Source organism: Vicugna pacos, chromosome 23 (genome assembly GCF_048564905.1).
Source record: "Vicugna pacos chromosome 23, VicPac4, whole genome shotgun sequence".
Classification (NCBI taxonomy): Eukaryota; Metazoa; Chordata; class Mammalia; order Artiodactyla; family Camelidae; genus Vicugna; species Vicugna pacos.
Genome location: NC_133009.1, coordinates 34,975,566 through 34,995,461, shown reverse-complemented (window position 1 = coordinate 34,995,461; position 19,896 = coordinate 34,975,566). Strand labels below are relative to the sequence as shown.

Here is a 19,896-nt window from a genome sequence, read left to right as displayed (position 1 = left end):
GCATTATTAATAACCATATTATGTTGCTATTGTTATTATTACACGTGGCAAAGCCTTAAAATCTGTATGATAGTCTATCTCCCATAGACTTTTGCTCATCTTCTAATCTAGAGTAAAGTGTTATGTATTTTTATCCCCAGACCTTGATTAAACCACAGGGAAAGCCCTTAAAACAAACCTCATTTAGTCTTTTCCCCTAAAATGAGAGGCAAGTAGCAAGTTTAAGGAGTTGTCAGCAGAATTTAGGCTTGAGTCTAAGCAAAGAGGAAATGACTGGAAACTGGGAAGTTTGGGAGTTTCTTTTTAGAAAATGAATTTTTTTCTGTGTTATCCACATTCTTTACTGCAAAATCATGTTACTCATCTCATAAAAATACTTTTTAACTTATTGGACCTCAAGAAGAGTACACCACAGTACTCTTCTTGGGCACAAAAAGGGAAATGCCATCTGGCACAAAGTAAAATATTTTAAATAACCGACAACGTAAAATCAAGTCACAAGTTATTACTTGAAGAGAATGAGTTCCACAATCAATTTTAAACCATAGGTAGAAATGATCTTTAAGGAAATGACAGTGTAGGATGAAACAAACACGTTATCACCAGCTCAGTTAAACATTCACAGTGAAAGCAGCCTGAAAGGGTCGTTGATGGCCTCACGGTAGGGTCACACCTAAAGGCTGAGGTCTGGTGTTGACTGAGGATCAAAAGATACACAACACGGGCTTTTAAACCTTGTAAAAATCTATAACTGTGATTGTGATCAAAGGCAGCTGCAAAACAGAGGCTTACCGGAGACCGAAGTCCCTTCGCTCTCCTGCTCTGTCACCCTGTCGTCTCTCCTCAGGGTCCAGAAAGGTGGCTTGAGCTCCAGCTGCTCTTCACGTCAGCACTGCAGGCAGGAGGAGAGAGTGAGGAGGAGTAAGTAGCACAGGTCACAGGCCTTATTTCTTAGACTCCCTGGAAGCCCTGCCCAACACTTACTCTTAACACTTCACTGCCCGCTGGGTTACGTAGCAGAGCGTACTTGACAGCACACGAGACCAGACAATGGAGTCTTTTTTTTTCCCACATTATTTTTAATTAAAGTCTAGTTGATTTACATGTTGTATTATTTTCTGGTGTACAGCACAGTGATTCACATATATATACACACACACACACACACACACACACACACACATTCTTTTTCATTACCTGTTACTACAAGCCATTGAATATGTATTTGTTGAGGTTGTTGTGATGATTAAATAAGTTAAAAATGGAAAGTTAATCTCTGCAGAACTCTGCTGAGACCCAGTTGGTGTTCAATAAATATTGGCTATTATTATAATTTATGTATTATTAGTGTTACATCTAAGGCACACATTATCTAATAGACTTCACACTATACAAAGGTATATAATAAAAACAAAAAATTCAGCTAAATGTATATATTATTTTATGCTAATTAAATTTGCATTTAATTTAGATCACACATTCTTACTGTGTGTGGAGTCTAAATGATCTATATTTTATAGAGCATTTTAAATAAATACAGACTGCTATAGAACACAACTGCAAAAACTTCGTAATAATATAAGCAGATTGTATTTCCTTTTATTATGAATTGTTTGCATATATTTTTGCAGTATTAACAACAAGAAATCATACATAGTATGGAAAAAAGAGAACAGAAGAATAAAATACACTTAGCTTAAAAATCATTTGATCCTAATTAAATCATAAGTATATTATAGAATAAAGCCCAGATTCCTATTAGTGAAATTTCATTTATTTAAAGTTTCATAAAATCTACTCAGCATTCTACATTAGTGACTTGGAAATAATTAGCTCTCTGATATTATTGTAAAGTACACTCATGAGAGGAAATGTGGAAATATTGATGTATTGATGAATTGCACCCTCCAGTGGGGGAAAAAATGTTTATATGTAAAAACTTAGTGTGTTTCTTATTGCAGGTTTACTATATTCAAACATGTTTTTACCTACAAATTTCACTGTAATTATGTTTTAGGACCTGCACTAGTGAGTATCTACTGCCATTTATTTCTTCTGCGTCCCCAGGAAGCTGCTCTTAGTTTCAGAGTTTATTATGTACACAGGACATTTACGCTGGGAAAGTAAAATAGCTTTAAAGGAAAAATTTAAAAAGAAAGGTAAAAGATAAAGTTGGACATGCACATGCATATATTGAATATTTTCTAAAAGAATAGCATTTACTCTGTCTTTGATGTAGAAATATTTTAGATATATTATACCATGTCATCAGGCAAATGTTTCATTCTACCTCAAAATACATATCATTTTTTCAATGTGACAAATGTGAATTCACTGCTAGTAAAATCAGTTTTCAGAAAGAATTGAAAGACTGAGCACATCTCCATGCTTTTCACTCTAATCTGAGAAGCATAAGAGCAGACAAAAACAGGATGTAAGAGGTATGTTTTGAACACAAATCAGTTTGACTCCAAAACTGAACTCCTTGCCCAGCGTATGTGACATGCTCTGACTTTGGAGTCTAAAGTCTGTAAGAGTCTGTAAGTACTAGGACATTGTCTGACACCTTTTCTTTATGGTAATTTATTTCATTTTACTTTTCCTCATTATAAAAATATGTGTTTACTCCTTCATACCATTCACAAAAATAAACTCAAAATGGCTTCAAGACTTAAAGACAAGACAAGACACAATAAACCTCCCAGAAGAAAATAGGCAAAACATTCTCTGACGTGAATCTTAGCGATGTTCTCCTAGGGCAGTCTACTCAGGCAATAGAAATAGAAGCAAAAATAAACAAATGTGACCTAATTAAACTTATAAGCTTTTGCACAGCAAAGGAAACCATAAGCAAAACAAAACAACCACCTATGGAATGGGAGAAAATATTTGCAAATGATGCAACTGACAAAGGTTTAATTTCCAGAATGTATAAACAGCTCATACAACTTAATAACAAAAAACAAACAACCCAATCCAAAAATGGGCAGAAGATCTAAACAAGCAATTCTCCAATGAGGACATACAAACGGCCAATAAGCACATGAAAAAATGCTCAATATCACTAATTATCAGAGAAATGCAAATCAAAACTGCAATGAGGTACCACCTAACACCAGTCAGAATGGCCATCATTCAAAAGTCCACAAATGACAAATGCTGGAGAGGCTGTGGAGAAAAGGGACTCCCTCCTACACCGCTGGTGGGAATGCAGTTTGGTGCAGCCACTATGGAAAACAGTATGGAGATTCCTTAAAAAACTGAAAATAGACTTACCACATGATCCAGAAATCCCACTCCTGCCATGTATCTGGAGGGAACTCTAATTCAAAAAGATACATGCACCCTAGTGTTCATAGCAGCACTATTTTCAATAGCCAAGACATGGAAGCAATTTAAATGTCCATCAATAGATGAGTGGATAAAGAAGTTGTGGTCTATTTATATAATGGAATACTACTCAGCCATTAAAAATAATTAAATAATGCCATTTGCAGCAACATGGATGGACCTAGAGATCGTCATTCTAAGTGAAATAAGCCAGAAAGAGAAAGAAAAATACCATATGATATCACTCATATGCGGAATCTTTAAAAAAAAAAAAGAAAGAAAAAAAAGAGGACAGTAATGAATTCATCTACAAAACAGAAACAGACTCACAGAGATAGTAAACAATCTTATGGTTACAGGGGGAAAGAGGGTAGGAAGGGAGTTTGAGGTCTATAAATGTTAGCTACTATATATAAAAATAGATAAAAAAAATTTTCTTCTGTATAGCATAGGAACTATGCTCAATATCTTGTAATAACCTTTAATGAAAAAGAATATGAAAATGAATATATGTATGCATTTGCATGACTGGGACATTGTGCTGTACACCAGTAGTGACACATTGTACCTGATTATACTTGAATTTTAAAAAAAAGTTATTACAAAAAAACCCCAAGAAACCTTAAAAAAATACATGCTTATAATAGAAGAGTTGAAATATTTTTTTGAAAATTAAAGAAAACATTACATCACCCCCCAAACTAGAGAGAATTTCTGTTAATATTTTGGTGCAACGTTTTCCAGTCTTAACGTGGTATAATTTTTTATACATGTGACCATATCATATGAACAGAAAATACTCTTTTACACATAAAAATTATTATAGAAGCATTTTCTATCTACTACAATTACAAAATGAACATATCACTTTTATTGAGGTATAACCCATGCAACAAAAAGTTTACCATTTTAAAACATAAATGTCAACGATTTTTAAGTGTCTTCACAACATTGTAAACTATTACCATCTAATTTTAGAACCGTTTCCTTACCCCAAAAGGAACCCTGTCCCCATTAGCAGGCAATCCCCATCCCCCTTTTCCCTAGCCCCTTACAGCTACTAATGTACTTTCTGTGTTTGTGAATTCCCTATTCACTTCATATAAACGGAATCATACAATGTGGTCACTTACGTTGCACATCTTCCTTAGCATAATTTTCAAGATTCATCCATGTTGTTACCTCTGTCAGTACTCTATTCTCTTTCATGGAAGAATAACGTTTAACTGTACGAATATACCAGATCTTATTTATCTATCAGCTAATGGACATTTGGGTTGTTTCCACCTTTTGACTATTATGAATAATGCTGCCATAAACATTTGTGTATAAGTTTTTGTGTGAACATGTGTTTTCAGTTCTCTAGGATATATACCTAGGTGTGGAATTGCTGTGCCCTATGGTAGCGCTGTGTTTAACTTTTTGAGAAACTGACAAAATGTTTTCCAAAGTAGGTGCCCCATTTTATGTTCCCATCAGCAAGGTATGAAGGTTCCAGCATCTCCATATCCTTGCCAACGCTTGTTGTTATCCATCTTTTTCATTATGAACATCCTAATTGGTGTGAAGTGGTAGGTATGTAAGTGTAGTTTTGATTTGCATTTCCATTCATTCTATGACGCTGAACATCTTTCAATGTGTTCATTGGCCTTTATATGTCTTCTTTGGAGAAATGTCTATTCAAATTCAATGCCCATTTTTTAAAAACTGGGTTATTGTGTTTTATTTTTTACTCATAAGATTTTAAAATACACTCTGTATACTAGATCATTATCAAATTCATCATATGCAAATATTTTCTCCCATTCTGGGACTGTCATTTCACTTTATTGACAGTGTCCTTTCTTTTTCAGTACTTTTATGAGATGGAGGGCTTGAATGTCACCTTCCAATCATACTTTTCTTACTTTCTTTAAATCTTCTCTGTTGTTTCCTGCAGAAACTAACGGAGCCTGACGACAAGGCTGAGCTCCAGCCCCAGCATCATAATGCAGAATTCTGCAAGGTGGACTTGAAGTCAATGGAAAATAATAAATGGCACATAGGAAGGTAAGAGTTCCTATAGGTTTATCAGTTACATGTTTGTTTGTTTCTTATAGAAATAACTTTTGAAACTGTTGAATCTCTCTATTAAGTGGTTGTTTTCCCATTTTATTGATACTTGTTCTCTGTTGTCTCCAGTCTTCTAATCTCTTTGGAATTTGGGGGAGGAGTAATTTCTTCAAATTAATTCATAGATCAAGGATTTTCAGTCTTCCTTCATTCGTAGTCTAAGCATTTAAAGTTGAAATTGCCTTCTAAACATGATTTTAGCTGGATCACATTGTTTCGATATTTTTTTATTATTATTCAGTTCAAAATATTTTCCAAATTTTATTGTGATTATTTTCTTTTATCTTGGGCTACTTACCTATTGGCTACTCACATACTAATGAATTTCCAAACATTTGGGGTTTTCAGGTTATCTTTTTGCACTAATATGTATTATAATAATGTTATATTTAATGTATAAAATATTATACAAGTTTATCTTTTAATGTAAGTAAACAAAATAGTATATAATATGCACACACCTATAGATAGAAATTCATAAACATATAAAATATATACATAATTTAGTTCAGGGGTACATATTGGGAATTGTTGCATCTTCTTCATAGAATGCAAACTGTATTATTGAGACAACCTTCTATCTCAAATAACTCATTTTATGTTAAAATCTACTTTAACATTAATATAGGTACAACAATCTTTGATTAGTATTTGCATAGGGCATCATTTCCCAAATATTAACATTTACCTTTTCTTTAAATTTAATTTTTGTCTGCAATAAGTTTTTGTAGTAATCAATTCTATACTAGCAAGTTTTTGTCTTTTTATCATCCAGTCTGTCAATCACTGTTTTTTTAATCGAATGATTTGGTCAATTTACAGTTAAGTAATTAATTGCTACATTTGGTTTTAAATCTACTATCTTACTATATTTTTCTATTTGTTTCACATGCTTTGTTTCTTTTTCTCTCCTTTTCTTCTTCTGGATTCTTTTTTCAATGTTCAATTCCCTCCCCCTCCACACTAGCCTGTTTATCAAACGTTTGTTTAATTTTGATTTTAGTAGTTACCCTAGAGATTATAACAAACACCCTTGAGTTATTAAACTTGTGTAAGTCAGAACTTTTAACATGCTGGACAACACAGGACCTTAGAAACTCTTTAATTCCATTCAATATATCTTGCTTTTTGTTATTATTTTGTTAACCCCACAGTCATTTTTATTACTATTTTCACAGTAAATATTTAGATGTATTCATGTTATTCTTTATTCTTTCAATACATTGCCTCTATCTTATGATCATTTTTTCCTTTTCCTAAAAGTCTCTACTTAGTATTTCTGGAACTGAGTCTTCAGCTAATGAATTCTCTTGGCTTATTTCAACAGGTTTTTACTTTTGCTTCTTATTTGAAGGATCTGTTCACTGGATATTAATTCTAGTTATTTACTCTGAACATCATTAAGACATCATGAAGATGTTTCTTGATTTCCAAGGCTTCCAATGGGAAGTCAGCTCTGGTCTAATTTTGCTCCTCTAATGCCAATACTCTTTTTTTCCCTATGGATGCTTTAAAATGTTTTTCCTTATCTCCAAACTTCAGCAGTTTTACTGTGACAAACCCAATTTTACTTTTCTTTGAATTTATCCTGCTTGGAGCTCCTGGTGTTTCTTGAATCTTTCATCAGCAGGAAATTCTCAGCTGCTGTACTTTAAAATATCGTCTCTTCCTCACTCTCCTCTCCTGCTGCTGTGGTTCTACTGAGATTTATGTTTTGTCTTTTTCAGTGTTCTACATATTTTCCTCTTTTCTGTATTACCCATTCTTTTCCTCTTTGTGCTTCATTTTGGATATTTCTTCTGATTTATCTTTTAATTCAACGGCTTCCCTTCAGCTCTTCCTAATCTTATGTTAAAGACATCCATTCTTCCTAATTTCACCTACTCTATTTTCCTGTTCAAGAATTTCTATTTGATTGTCACTTCTTTGTTGAAACTTTCAATATTTTGTCAACTCCTTGAACATATTACTCATAGTGTATTGGTCCAGTAACTTCACCTTGATTTCCTGTGGATCGGTTTTGTCTGTCTGTTTTGTCTCTTACTCTCAGAAATGTCCTTTGTGTTTGTGTGTTTGATGCTAGATACTGTGTATTAGAAATTAACAAGTTAAAGAGTCTAGATGATGTCATCTTAAGACAGAATTTGGTTTTGCTTCTGGCAGGAAGCTCGGCTAAGAGAAGCAGCAATTCCTGATTGCCTTTCTCAAATGAGGAATAAAAATGTTAAGGGGTTCAGTGTTATGGTGGGCACTTTACTTCTGGTACATTCTTACTCATTGGTGAGGACTTTCAGAGTCCCAGCCAAAACATGGGGTGTTTATTAGGGCCCTTCCTTGTTTAGGGTCCTTCCATTTCAAAGTTTATCTCCCTGCCTCATCCCATCGGCCTCTCAGTTGCTTTTTTCCAATCAGTAACTGCTTTTAGGCAGAAGGCCTCTGCTCCGCACCCTACACCTGCCCCCAAAGCCAGGATCATCTGTTTGAGCCTCTTTTTCTTACAGATCATGAATTCCTCACACACAACCTTGGTAGCTATGCCATGCATTCAAAACAGAAGCTTTTGTTAAAAAAAAAAAATTAGTGCTGGCTGATCACAGCAGGAGAATTGGTTTGAGCTACTTAATACACCATTGCTGATACTGGAATTCCTCCACGCAAAAAATTTTAAAGTTTATATGGTTGATTTAACAATTTTTTCCCCTTAATTGCTTCTGAATTCTGATTCATGGTGAGAGAGACCTTCACCATCTTACTGTTATTTAGAAGTTTGTTTGCATGTTGTTATAGTTCAGTCATGGTTTCAGTTTTTACACTGAAACTGTTGATCCATTTGGAATTTGCGATTTGCTGAGAAGTTTATATACAACTTACTTTTATTTCTGATGCCCACCTCTTTATCTAGACTGACTTATTGGACTGTCTATCTTTTTGTCACAGATTTGAAAGTTTACCTTTTTAATATAGTAAGTTAACCTGGGAATTTGGATCTCTGAGCTTTCTATTTTTCTGTTGTTTCATTGTATGTTTATGAGTCTGTGACATTTTTTTAAATGACTTTATATGATTCTCATGCAATACTCGACACATACTTGGAGGATATAATTTGATCAGTTGCAATATACGTATACACTACTGAAACTGTCACTACAATCAACTAAAGAAATCAAATTTTCTTGCGCCCTTTTAAAATCTATCACTAACTCTGATGCCACCAGCTGTCACTAAGCAACAGATTGTCATTCTAATGTGCAGTTTCTAGACTTCTGATAAATGGAATCATGTAGAATATGCTCATTTTGTCTTTATTCAACGTGGCTATTTTGAGACTCATCCACATGGTTGCCTTTGGCATTAGTTGGTGTTTTTTTATTGTTAAGTAATAGTATTCTATATCTTTGTTTATACATTCACCTGTTGGCTTTCTGCCTCTTCGCTTTCCTTGTGGGCCTCCACCCCACTAACACTTCCTCTGACAGAAACTTCTGACACCATAGGGGCATGGATGTTGGTGCTATATGACTGAGGAAACTATAAAGGCATTATTTAGTTTTATTTTCTGACTGTTCATTGCTGGTGTATTAGGGTTCTCCAGAGAAACAGAACCAACAGGACAGATAAAGGACAGACAGATAATTTTAAGGAATAGGTTCACATGATTGATTCTGGGGGCTGGTAAGTTTGAAACCCACAGGGCAAGCCCGCAAAGAGTTGTTGTTCCAGTCTTGAGTCCAAGTACTGCAGGGCAGCAGTATGGAAACTCAGGCAAGAGTTTCTATGTTGACGTGTTTGGGAGAACTGCTCCCATGGAAAAGCGCAGTCTATGCTTTTAAGACCTTCAACTGATTGGATGAGGTCTAATAAAGGTTCTTTCCTTGAGCAAACTTTAATCAGGCACCCCTAAATTCTCTTCTTAAGTAGGCTCGGCTGTGTTTGCCTGTGCATCCCTCAATTTTATCAAGAATCCTGCTACGGCAGTTTAGCCAGAATCCCTCCTCACGACTGTTGTCTCAGTTTCCAACACTGGCACGCCAGCATCCCAACCTGCTACCAGGCTATAAAGTCCCACTTCTCCTTGCCTGGAATTGGGCCCAATCTCTCCCCTAGTACGGAACTCCACTGTAGTAGACCCCCATGCATAAAGTTTGCCTTACCGTTCTTTAACACGTGTCAGGAATACTGTTTCTTTAACAGGTCCATCCACAGGGGAATGGGGACCGGGTTCACCAGTCTGGTCACCCGTCCTACGTGGTTTCAGCCTCTTAGTTTCCTCGTGTCTGCACACTCACAGGACTAGGACCTCGCTACTAAAACGCTGGTGCTCGGTGGCGCAGGATCACCCGGGGCTGTGTCAGAAGTGCACGATCTTAGGCACAGGCTCCAAAAGTTATCCTCGTGGGTTTTTTTTTTCTTTTTGTTTCGGTTTTCTTTCCTGTCCTACTAGCTGTATACTTATATGTACACTTTTCAACGATTCCTGTGGACAGTAAGAAGTGAAAAAATAATTTCAGGAGCAGCTGCGTTAGCTGTTTAAATCAGAAAATCAACGAGACGGCGCCCAGCGCGCTTCCTCAGATGCAGAGCGGCGTGCGAGGAGCCGCCCGCAAACTGCCGCGCGCCGCGAGGATGCTCCCCGCCGGTGCCGCGGGGCCTCCGCCCGTTCCGACCAAGCTCCGCGTCAGCCTTCCCCGTCCCAGGCCCCGCAAGGCTGCCCGCAAGGCTCCGACCGGCTCCAGCCCGCCGGCCGCCCAGCGGACCCCAGCAAGCGGGGCCCCGCGGGCGGGGCGGCTGACGGAGCATGCGCGCGGGGGACGCACATGCGCAGTGGCCGGCGCAGGGCCGCGCTGAGTGTCCCGGCGGCCGCGAGGCTGCGCGCGGTTGACGTGTTCGGTGGCGGCGGCGGCGGCGGCTGCGGCGGCAGCGGCGGGGCGCGGGGAGGGGAAGGGCGGGCCCGGCGGGGGCGGGGGGCTGAACCCGGAAGTGGGTCGGCGCCGGAGCGAGCGCGCCGGAGTGGAGCTCGGCGGCCGGGAGCCAGCGGGGAGCCCTGTGTTCCCGGTAATGGATCCGTGCGTGAGGCGTCCGCGCGGGGGAGCGGGTGGGCCGCGCGGCGGGGTCCCCTCAGCCGGCGGGGCCTGCGGGGGGCCTGCCCCGGGCGCCCGGCCCCGGGGCACCCCGCTCTCCTCTCCGCGCCCCTCCTGGGGCCGCCTGCCGGGCGCCTCGGCCCGTGACGCTCGTCGTCCTCGCCCTGCGGAAGCGTGTTGACGGGGACGCGGACTCGGCGGCCGCCACGGCCTTATTGTCACCCTCCTGGCACCCCGACCCCGCGAAGGTGGCCGCTCCACCTGCGCCCTCGGGCCGCAGGGCGCCGCCCTCCCCGACCCTCCTTCCTCACCCTGCTCCTGAGTCGGGCCTGCAAGGTGCGCGCTGCCTCCCCTTAAAATTATTCTTTTGTTGCCTGTCTTTCCGAACCCGGCCTCCCCGTTCTCCGGCCTGAAACCTTAGCGGCGAATGAGTGCGGGCGGTGACTGTCGCAGTGTCGGCATCCCTCGGGCAGGGTTTGTGGGGTCGCTGTGCCCAGGGGTGTCTTACGTGTTCTTACTCTCTCCGCAGACCATGAAACCCTCGGGCGCGCCCCTCCCCCAGCTGCTGGCCAGGACAGTCTAGTTCTCCGTGGTCCACCCCGTCAGACACTTATGAAGTTTCTTGTTCTGGAACTGTTGTACTGCAATGAAGAAAAGGAGAAAGGGTACTTCACATCTCGACGAGAAGATCCACCTAGGCTATCATAAAGAGTCTGCAGAGGGACATGTCTCGGTGGAGTGTGGCCCAGTAACCTGTACTCGCTCCACGGAGAGACCGGCTCCCGAGGGTCTTCACTGTTACCAGGAACTGCCTCCCTCTCCGGACCAGAGAAAGCTTTTGAGCTCTTTGCAGTACAATAAGAATTTGCTGAAGTATTTGAACGATGATAGACAGAAGCAACCGTCTTTCTGTGACTTGCTTATCATAGTGGAAGGGAAGGAATTTAGTGCCCATAAAGTCGTCGTTGCTGTTGGCAGTAGTTACTTTCATGCGTGTTTGAGCAAAAATCCAAGCACTGATGTTGTCACGCTGGATCACGTAACGCACTCAGTTTTTCAGCATTTGCTTGAATTTCTTTACACATCAGAATTTTTTGTGTACAAATATGAAATACCTCTTGTGTTAGAGGCTGCAAAATTTCTGGATATTATAGATGCAGTTAAGCTGCTCAATAACGAAAATGTTGCCCCTTTTCAGTCTGAGCTAATTGAAAAGTCATCACCAGAAGAAACCCTCAGTGAATTGACTGGAAGACTATCAAGTAATCATCAGTGCAAATTCTGTAGTAGACATTTCTGTTATAAAAAGTCTTTGGAGAATCATTTGGCTAAAACCCATAGGTCCCTTTTGTTGGGGAAGAAACATGGGTTAAAAATGCTGGAGAGAAGTTTTTCCACAAGGAGATCAAAAAGGAATCGGAAGTGCCCCGTGAAGTTTGATGACACCAGCGATGATGAGCAGGAAAGTGGCGATGGGTCCGACAGTTTGAATCAAGGCAGCTTTGAGAAGGACAAGGCAGATAGAAATGATTCTGAGGATCCTGGAAGTGAATATAATGCTGAAGAAGATGAGCTAGAGGAGGAAATGTCAGATGAGTCCTCTGACATTGAAGAACAGAGTGAGAAAGACCAGAATGATGGGGAAGAAGAGCCCGAGGCCGGGGATTCCGTAGGAAGCATTCAGGAGGGGTTGACCCCTGTGGTCATCCAGAACAGGAACAAAAAAATACTGCAGTGTCCCAAGTGTGATAAAACATTTGACCGCATAGGTAAGAAAAGGAGGCTCGTTTCCTGTCTCTTGTAACTTACTCTTCATGGATATTTTAAAGGTGGTAATTAAACACTAACCTTTGAAAGTAAATTTTACAAAGAAAACTTAAGTAGGGAGGATATTTGATTTTCAATATGTATTTTATCCTGTTACTTTAAATTTGTTGATTCCGGAGTTAAGTATTTATATTACCCTTTATTTTCTGTTCTTCACGTCTCAGCAGTAGATGACAGATCATTAGTTCATGTGTTTAGTATGAAAAATTCCAGTGTCAGTAGTTACGAATGTAGAGCTTTGATTTATATGCTAATTTTAATTTCATTGAGTCATTATAGAAAATTGAATTAGGTTATATTAGATATAATTTAATCATTTGTATACTGTTTCCCCTTGAGCATGGTAATATGTGACTTGGTCACTTTTCCAGTATCCAGTACTGTTCAGAATTGGGATATTTCAGATCAGTCTAATATATAGTTAAGAATAAAACTGTCCTAAATGTAATTTCATTCTGTAGGCAGAGACTTTAGGGAGTGTCCTAATAGTATTCTTGGGTTATTAATAATAAGTCAACTTTTTCTTTATAAAAAAGCATATGTAGGAAATGTCTATACCCTTAAGTTAGAAATTTATCAGTGAATATTTAATTTCAAGAGTTAGTATTTGCTGGTAAGATAATTTTTGGAGGTGTCTTCCATGGACTTTCTAATGTGACCTTTTAAATGACAACAGTTAAGCTATTTACATATAAATCGAAGTTATGGAATTGGAAAGAGAATTCTACCATCTATGATGATAAAAGGAACAGATAAGTGTAATTCGACCTTGTAAAATTACTTACACAGTTTAATACATCCCCACGTGTCTCGCAGCTTTGAGGTGCTTGTGTTATTGGCACAGGTGGACGTTGGTTATAGGAGGTATTGGTGATCATTTGCTCTCAAAATATTCAATAGTAGGAAGTATGGCAAAGCAGTGGTAGCCTCTTTTTGCTTTTTATTATGCCTTTGAATTTTTTCTCTAAATCAAAATACTTTTGGCAATCCAGTTTAATAATTATTTATACTATTTTTACTGTGCTTGAAGTTCCATACAAATAAGTAAAATAACTTTTTGAGTAACTCAGTCAGTTGGGAGGGCCTGTGTGTACCACTCAGGCTGGACACGTGCTCTTGTAGAGCTGTGAACATGTACTGGGAGGGTAGAGAGAGGACAGCATTTTTAGATTGAGATGCCTGAGAACATTTCATCTTTCCAATTGATTCTGCTTTTTAAGACAGTATTCTGAGCATGTGCTTTGTGTATTATGCCTTAATTTGACTTAATTTGACTTGAGATGTGTGAGCAGTAGTTAGTTTGCACATGACATTGATCAGGAAATGTCCTGTTGGACACTAGGTCTGCGAGATGCTTCATGAGAAAGGGTTCTGTGTTCAGGTAAGACTGGGAAACTATACACAGTCTGGATTAACGCTGTCAAATTCACTAGTAAAGAAACCTGTTAATTTCAGTTAACTTGGCATTTCCTCAGGTAATTTTACTGCAAGATACTTTGGGGGAAACTCCTAGGAGAGTTCTGTGCACGCAATTGAGGGAAATACTGCTCAAGATTGAAGTCCTGATGGACTTAGAAGAAGGTGTTTTGCAGCTTTTTTAACCGAGGTCAGCTCAGATAATCAGATAATTGTGGGACTCAGTAGGGCACTTTGTAGGCTTATTCCCAGCCTCCCTTATGAGTGTATTTTACATTATACCCCACTTATCCAGACCGCCTTTTGCTTAGCCTCCTTGGGGCTGCTGACTTTTCCCCAGTAGAGAGAGAGAGAGTGTGAGATTGTGATTTTATCACACTGGTTGGAAAGTATGAGCTGGGATGACGTCAGACTGCCTGCATTTTTGAATTCAGGTCTTACGTGAGTTACTTAACCTGTTTGTACTTTCATTTCCTCACAGATGGAGTGGGATGATGCTAACAGTACCTCCTCATGGGGGTGATATTGAGGATTAAATGGGATAGCTCTCGTGAATCACTTAAAATATTGTGTGAGATTTGGAAGGTGTGCAAGGAATGCTAGCTGCTGTTAGTCATCCTTGATAATTTGTTAGTGTCTCTACTATACAAATACGAAATGATATATTCTCTGTCCTCAAGAATCTTAGAGATTAATGAGTACATGCAAAAACACAATTATATTACAATAAAGATTATCTTATCAGGATAAGTGCAGAGGACTAGAGTAATTAAGAAAGATTTCACAGAGCAGTTAGCATTTGAGCTGGGACCTAAAGAATCAGGAGGAACTTACTAGGCAGAAGGACCAACAATTGTTGGCAGAGACACTGAGGTAGTTGTATTCTGGAAATTGCTAAGGGCAGCGTGATTTCAGGTGGGCAAGAAAGTGAAATATGAAAGTGGCAAGCAGTAAGGATTGGCTAGTAAGCGGAGGTCAAGTTCTGAATGGTTTATATGCAATACGCAGGAGGCTGAATTTTACCCAGTGAGTGATAGAAACGAGAAAACTTTGACAGAGGAAATGGCAGCCTGTAGGAGTTCTAGAAAGGTCACGCTGGCTTCAGTGCAGGGAAGGAAACTGGAGAGGACCAGGGGTGTAGAGGCTTGGGCAGGGAAGATGAATGCATTGGGAATGGGATGTGGGATGAGGGTGGATCAGAGTTGCGCTGAGTGGGGACTGCAGTGGGCTGGTGATGGGTACAGTGAAAAGCATGTGCCGATGGCGAAGACCCATGTTTCTTCAGTGTCCTCCTGTATCATCTCTGTCAGAAGTCCTGCTCTTACACAGCTCAAGGCTGCTGTCCAGTCAGCCTCGTATCACCCACATTCCTTTCATGGGATTTTAAAATGCCCATCTCAATTTTGAATTGTTATTTATCTATTTCATTGTGAGCTTGAAGGTTTTGTATCTCCATTTTGGTTGGTATCCTTTGTAATACCCCAGGTCATTTCAGAGAGTGAGTTTTGGTTAAGCTCTTGTGTGATTGAACTAAGTTGAAAGGTTGACGTCTGACTCTGGACTTAACAAGCCTTAGCTTGCTGTCTCTGAGTGGGTAGATGAGAGATAATTAATAAGCCCTGAGACCTTCTGCTGGAACTATTAGCTCCACAGTATGTAGTTTACTAATTTAAGTCCATCACTTTGGATCTTTTATCTTTCCTGGTGTATTTAGTAGTTGCTCAGTGAGACTCCTGATCCAGTTATATTTTTCCTTAGGCCACCAGCTGGCCTCCCCTCAGCCTATTCTCATGCAGACAGGAGTCCTTTGACCTTTTCCTCTTTTTTACCAAAAACCTAGTGGGTGAAACGTTGAAAAAGGGAGAAGATGACAGTTGGGTAAGAGAAAAAATTTGGATAATTTATCTTTTTTGTCATTCTTACTAGGAACTAAAATCTATCCTTAGATTTCATCTCTTCTAGAGGTAGAAAATGCTTTGTTACTTAAAAAAAAATGGGACTCACTACAATATTTTGACAGATTCCACTTGGTTCTGAATCAGGAAGAGTTGTAGCAGTGTCATAATTCTCTACTTTAAGGTTAAATATTTTAGTTAAGTATTCTTTAGGGTATGCCAAATTAATAAATTCAAGGTATAATTTAAGATTTATCATGTGAGATATATAATGAGCTAATTTGGTGATGTTTCTCTTTGTAAAAGCTCCATACAGAATCTGATAGTAATTTTGCATGACCCACATGGAATGAAGCAGAAGGTCACGTTTCTTCATGTGAAAATATTTGTATTTTCTGTCTCCTCATTTGGGACACAGTTCCTACTGGGACTCCATCCAAAGAAATGCTGTGGATGAAATTTCTTAATATTATGTGTTTTCTATTGGTGATCAAGAATGGTTGGTCATACTGTAGTATTCTGTGAAGGAATAATGGGTTTCTTTTTTAATTGGAACTTTATTTGATAACTTTGAAGTGAACGTTTGATTTATACAGTATTGGAATCCCACGCCCCACTCCATAAAAGAAGAAACAGTTGTAGAGGTTTCTTCTGAGAGATGTTTATGCTGAAGAGAGCCCACCCACGTCCCTGCCAGCTGATTTAAACATGAGGTTTCTTTGGATCTTTACCTGACTTTTGGGTTCAGCATTCCCTCAGAAGCTGTGTCTTGTCTGTTGTTCAAAAATTCAAATCCATGTGGACCACAGGCACTACCAAGCCTCTCTGCATGAAATTTGAATTAATAATATAACAAATTTTTTTTTACTTTAGGGATTCTAAATGTTATAATGAACTATTCAAATTTATGTATTTTCATTGATCTCCTTGAATTTTGCTCTGTTTATTTTAAATAATTTTTTTAAATTTTGGCTATTTTGGTTTAAATGTCTGAATGTTCTTTTTTTGTTGTTGTTGTTAAATCTTATGAAATTTATTGTTCTGTCAGAAAATGGAAATTTAATAGGCAGAAGTGGTTTTCATTTTTAATTTAACTGCCATTTGATGGTTTTAATTTTCAACTACCTGCAACTTAATTTTTATTTGCAAGCAAGCAAAAATATCTTGACTTTAAATAAAGGGAAAATTCTACTAATTGTTAATTTAGCATCTTTCCAGCAAAGACATTTTTGTAGAAAATAAAAGATTTGGTGAAAATTTTTTTTAATAATTTTAGATTTTTATTAAGTTCCTCTTCCTGTTCACTTGGGTATAAAAATCAAGAGACTTGTACTTTAGGGGGTTAATAAGTTAGCTTTCAGTCTTGAGATTCTGTGCTAAGCAAACATAGTCAGTCCCCAGGTAAGAGTGGTCCTGTTCCAAAAGTCACTTATAAGTTAGTCACTTAAAAATCATACTGTGTACTCTTGATTTACTTATCATTTCTCCCACAAGTGTGTATGTATCATTTACATCATTTTAAAAACAAGTTTATGAAAAATGTGGAATGTGAAAACTTTCACATTGAAGTAAAACTTTTTTTTTAATTCTGTACAGTGACCCCTATCTTTGTCAAATTAAAATTGTGGATTATTAGTACATATTGATGATGTTTGGATTCTGTACCTTTTCTCATATCCAGTAGATGTGTAACAGATGTTAAGGAACCCAGTGTAAGCATGCTGTGTTAGAGACTGAAGTCAGCTTAGAGAACATTTCTCCAGAGACATTACGTTATAGCAGTAATGGGCTGGTTATGCCCTGCAGAAGGTAGTAGAAATCAGTGCTTTTCCAACTTTTTTTAGATGATTCAAGGTCAGAAATACATGTAGTATTATGCATATACTTTTTTTATATGTGTATGTGCTCATGCATACATTGAAGCAGAGTAATTGCATGAATCCAGTATGAATGCACTCTGATATTTCCTACTCTGTTCTTTTCCCTTTTCCTCCCCAGTGCTAGTCACAACCCAGAGAATTGATTTTATGAACACCAGGGACTTTTAGTTTGTAAAATAGCGATCTAAGCCAGTGTGCAGTTCACTTCTTGTTTTAGAGAACCTACTTGCTATTTGTGGTGTCTGTGAAGAGTCATCACAGACACATGAAAACACCTCTCCCCCAGGGAAGGCCCGTATTAGCTCTGGTCCCTTGCCAGCGGAGGAGGTGGTGGCAAGGTTGGGGTGTACACACACCTGTGTGGATGGCAATCATGCCTGCAATGGCAGAGAGAGAACGAGGAGATACTGGGCGTTTTTAGCAGTGGCCGGGGACGAAGCCAAGTTGTTGCAGGGTTTGCAGACAGCTGCAGTGCCAGTTTGATCTGTTACAGCATATTCATAAACCAGGTGTATGCATATTTGTATTTGAGATACAGCTACGTGTCCATCCTGTGGCTAGTAAGCCTAATAATAATGCTAACAACTAGTATTTCCTAGTGCTTGCTATGTGCTGGGGTGTTTTAAGTGTTCTGTGTATATTAACTTGTTATTTCTCACAGCCCTGGAAGTGTTAAGAACTCAGGTAGACAGAGGTTGAATAAACTACTAGCTGGGCTGAGATCACATAGCTAATTTAGTAGGTGCCCAAACATTGAGCACGTTGCCTGACTGCATGCATGTAAAAGGTGCATAGATCTTCAAATGGTCTGTGCGTAATCCCTAGTGGATTTTTGTCGTACTTTTGTTCTTCTTTGCTTATGATTGTCATCCTTCCCCCCAACCTTGAAGGGAAGGTTCCCTTCCCTCGGTATTCTGATGTAAGTGCAGTGCAGTTAATTTTTAGATAATATACAATGTGTTTATTAAATTGAATCATACGTAGTTATATATAATAAATTGGTAAATTAATTTATTAAGTAGATGAGTAATTATGATTATCTATTTTTCCTCAGTGGCCTTGGAATATTTTGGATTTTTTTCTAATCTCCATGGTATGTATAGGATTTATCTTTTTTTCTTTTAAGTGTATGGCTGAAATGCTATACTTTCACGTTAACTTTGGCCTGAAGAAAAATATATACATTTATTTTTTCAGGACAAAGCAAAACTAAGCTTTTCATTGAAAACTGCTCTTTATATTATTAGTATTTTTTCTTTATTTTTTGTTGCCTTTTACTTCAAAGTTGACGTTTTTATTTTAAGCCACTAGATGTGCACGTTCACAGCTTTGATGACGGAGTAATAGTAATAACCAGCGTGAACTGATAGCGTGTGATTGGTTAGACACAGTTGTAAGCATTTTATGTGTATTAATTCATTTGTTCTTACAACAATCCTCAGAGGTAAACACTGTTATTTTGCTTTTATTTTTATACATTCTTATTATCCCAGTATTATTTTTTCAGATGAGAAAGATGTGAGGCTAAAAAGGTCACTTGTCCAAGATCACATAGCCCGCAATTTAAAGTCAGAGTTCTTACCCACGTGCCTCGATCCAGGGTCTGTCCCTCTCTCTACCTGTGATACTGTTCTGCCTCTGTTATGTAGAAATTTATATTCTAAATAATGGTGTAAAAGAATTTTAGTCTCAGAAGGAATATAAACAAATATTAAACCAAAGTGTATCCTTTTATTTCATTTTTTATTGTAACTTTTCCCTTTGGACAGTTTGTATGAAAATTTTTCTTTTTTTATGTTTTTATTGAATTGTAGTTGATTTAAAATATTGTGTTTCAGGTGTACAGCAAAGTTATTCAGTTATATGTAATTTTACTTTTTAAGATTCTTTTCCATTATAGGTTATTACAAGATATTGAATATAGTTCTCTGTGCTGTATGGTAAATCCTTCTTGTTCATCTATTTTATATATAGTGGTGCATTTTCTGTTCATCCAATACTCCTAATTTATCCCTCCTCCCACTTTCCCCCTTTGGTAAGTTTGTTTCTTATGTCTGTGAGTCTGTTTCTGTTTTGTAGATAAGTTCATTTGTATTATTTTTTAGATTCCACATTAATGATATCATATAATATTTGTATTCCTCTGATTCACTTCACTTAGTATGATAATCTCTAGGTTTATCCATGTTGCTATAAATTCTTTTTAAAGGCTGAGTAATATTCCATTGTGTGTTGATGCTACATCTTCTTTATTGATTCATCTGTTGATGGACCCTTAGGTTGCTTCGGTGTCTTGGCTGTTGTAAATAGGGCTGCTGTGAACATTGGGGTGCATGTGTCTTTTCAAATTAGTTTTCG

General features: G+C 38.4%; 1 protein-coding gene and 1 long non-coding RNA gene across 9 annotated transcripts in view; one reads left to right on the top strand and one right to left on the bottom strand.

Moving 5' to 3' along the window:
* LOC140688802 (uncharacterized) overlaps window positions 1–19,896 on the bottom strand; it is a 64,612-nt gene that overhangs the window by 13,634 nt on the left and 31,082 nt on the right. For 5 of the 6 annotated variants that reach the window (XR_012063632.1, XR_012063631.1, XR_012063633.1 and 2 more), the window contains 2 exons: window positions 9,594–9,916; window positions 286–892 (listed from right to left, as the gene is read on the bottom strand). This is a non-coding gene — a long non-coding RNA (uncharacterized lncRNA). Of the gene's footprint in view, window positions 1–285; window positions 893–9,593; window positions 9,917–19,896 lie in introns of those variants that run through there. The other variant, XR_012063636.1, reaches the window with a different exon arrangement.
* ZBTB41 (zinc finger and BTB domain containing 41) overlaps window positions 10,385–19,896 on the top strand; it is a 35,973-nt gene continuing 26,461 nt past the window's right edge. Inside the window, exons 1-3 of one of the 3 annotated variants that reach the window (XM_072948764.1) lie at window positions 10,385–10,494; window positions 11,050–12,289; window positions 18,593–18,631. In XM_072948764.1, coding sequence (XP_072804865.1) covers window positions 11,167–12,289; window positions 18,593–18,631 — 1,162 coding nt within the window. In that variant the 5' untranslated portion in view covers window positions 10,385–10,494; window positions 11,050–11,166. Of the gene's footprint in view, window positions 10,495–10,549; window positions 10,857–11,049; window positions 12,290–18,592; window positions 18,632–19,896 lie in introns of those variants that run through there. The other 2 variants (XM_072948765.1, XM_072948766.1) reach the window with 2 other exon arrangements.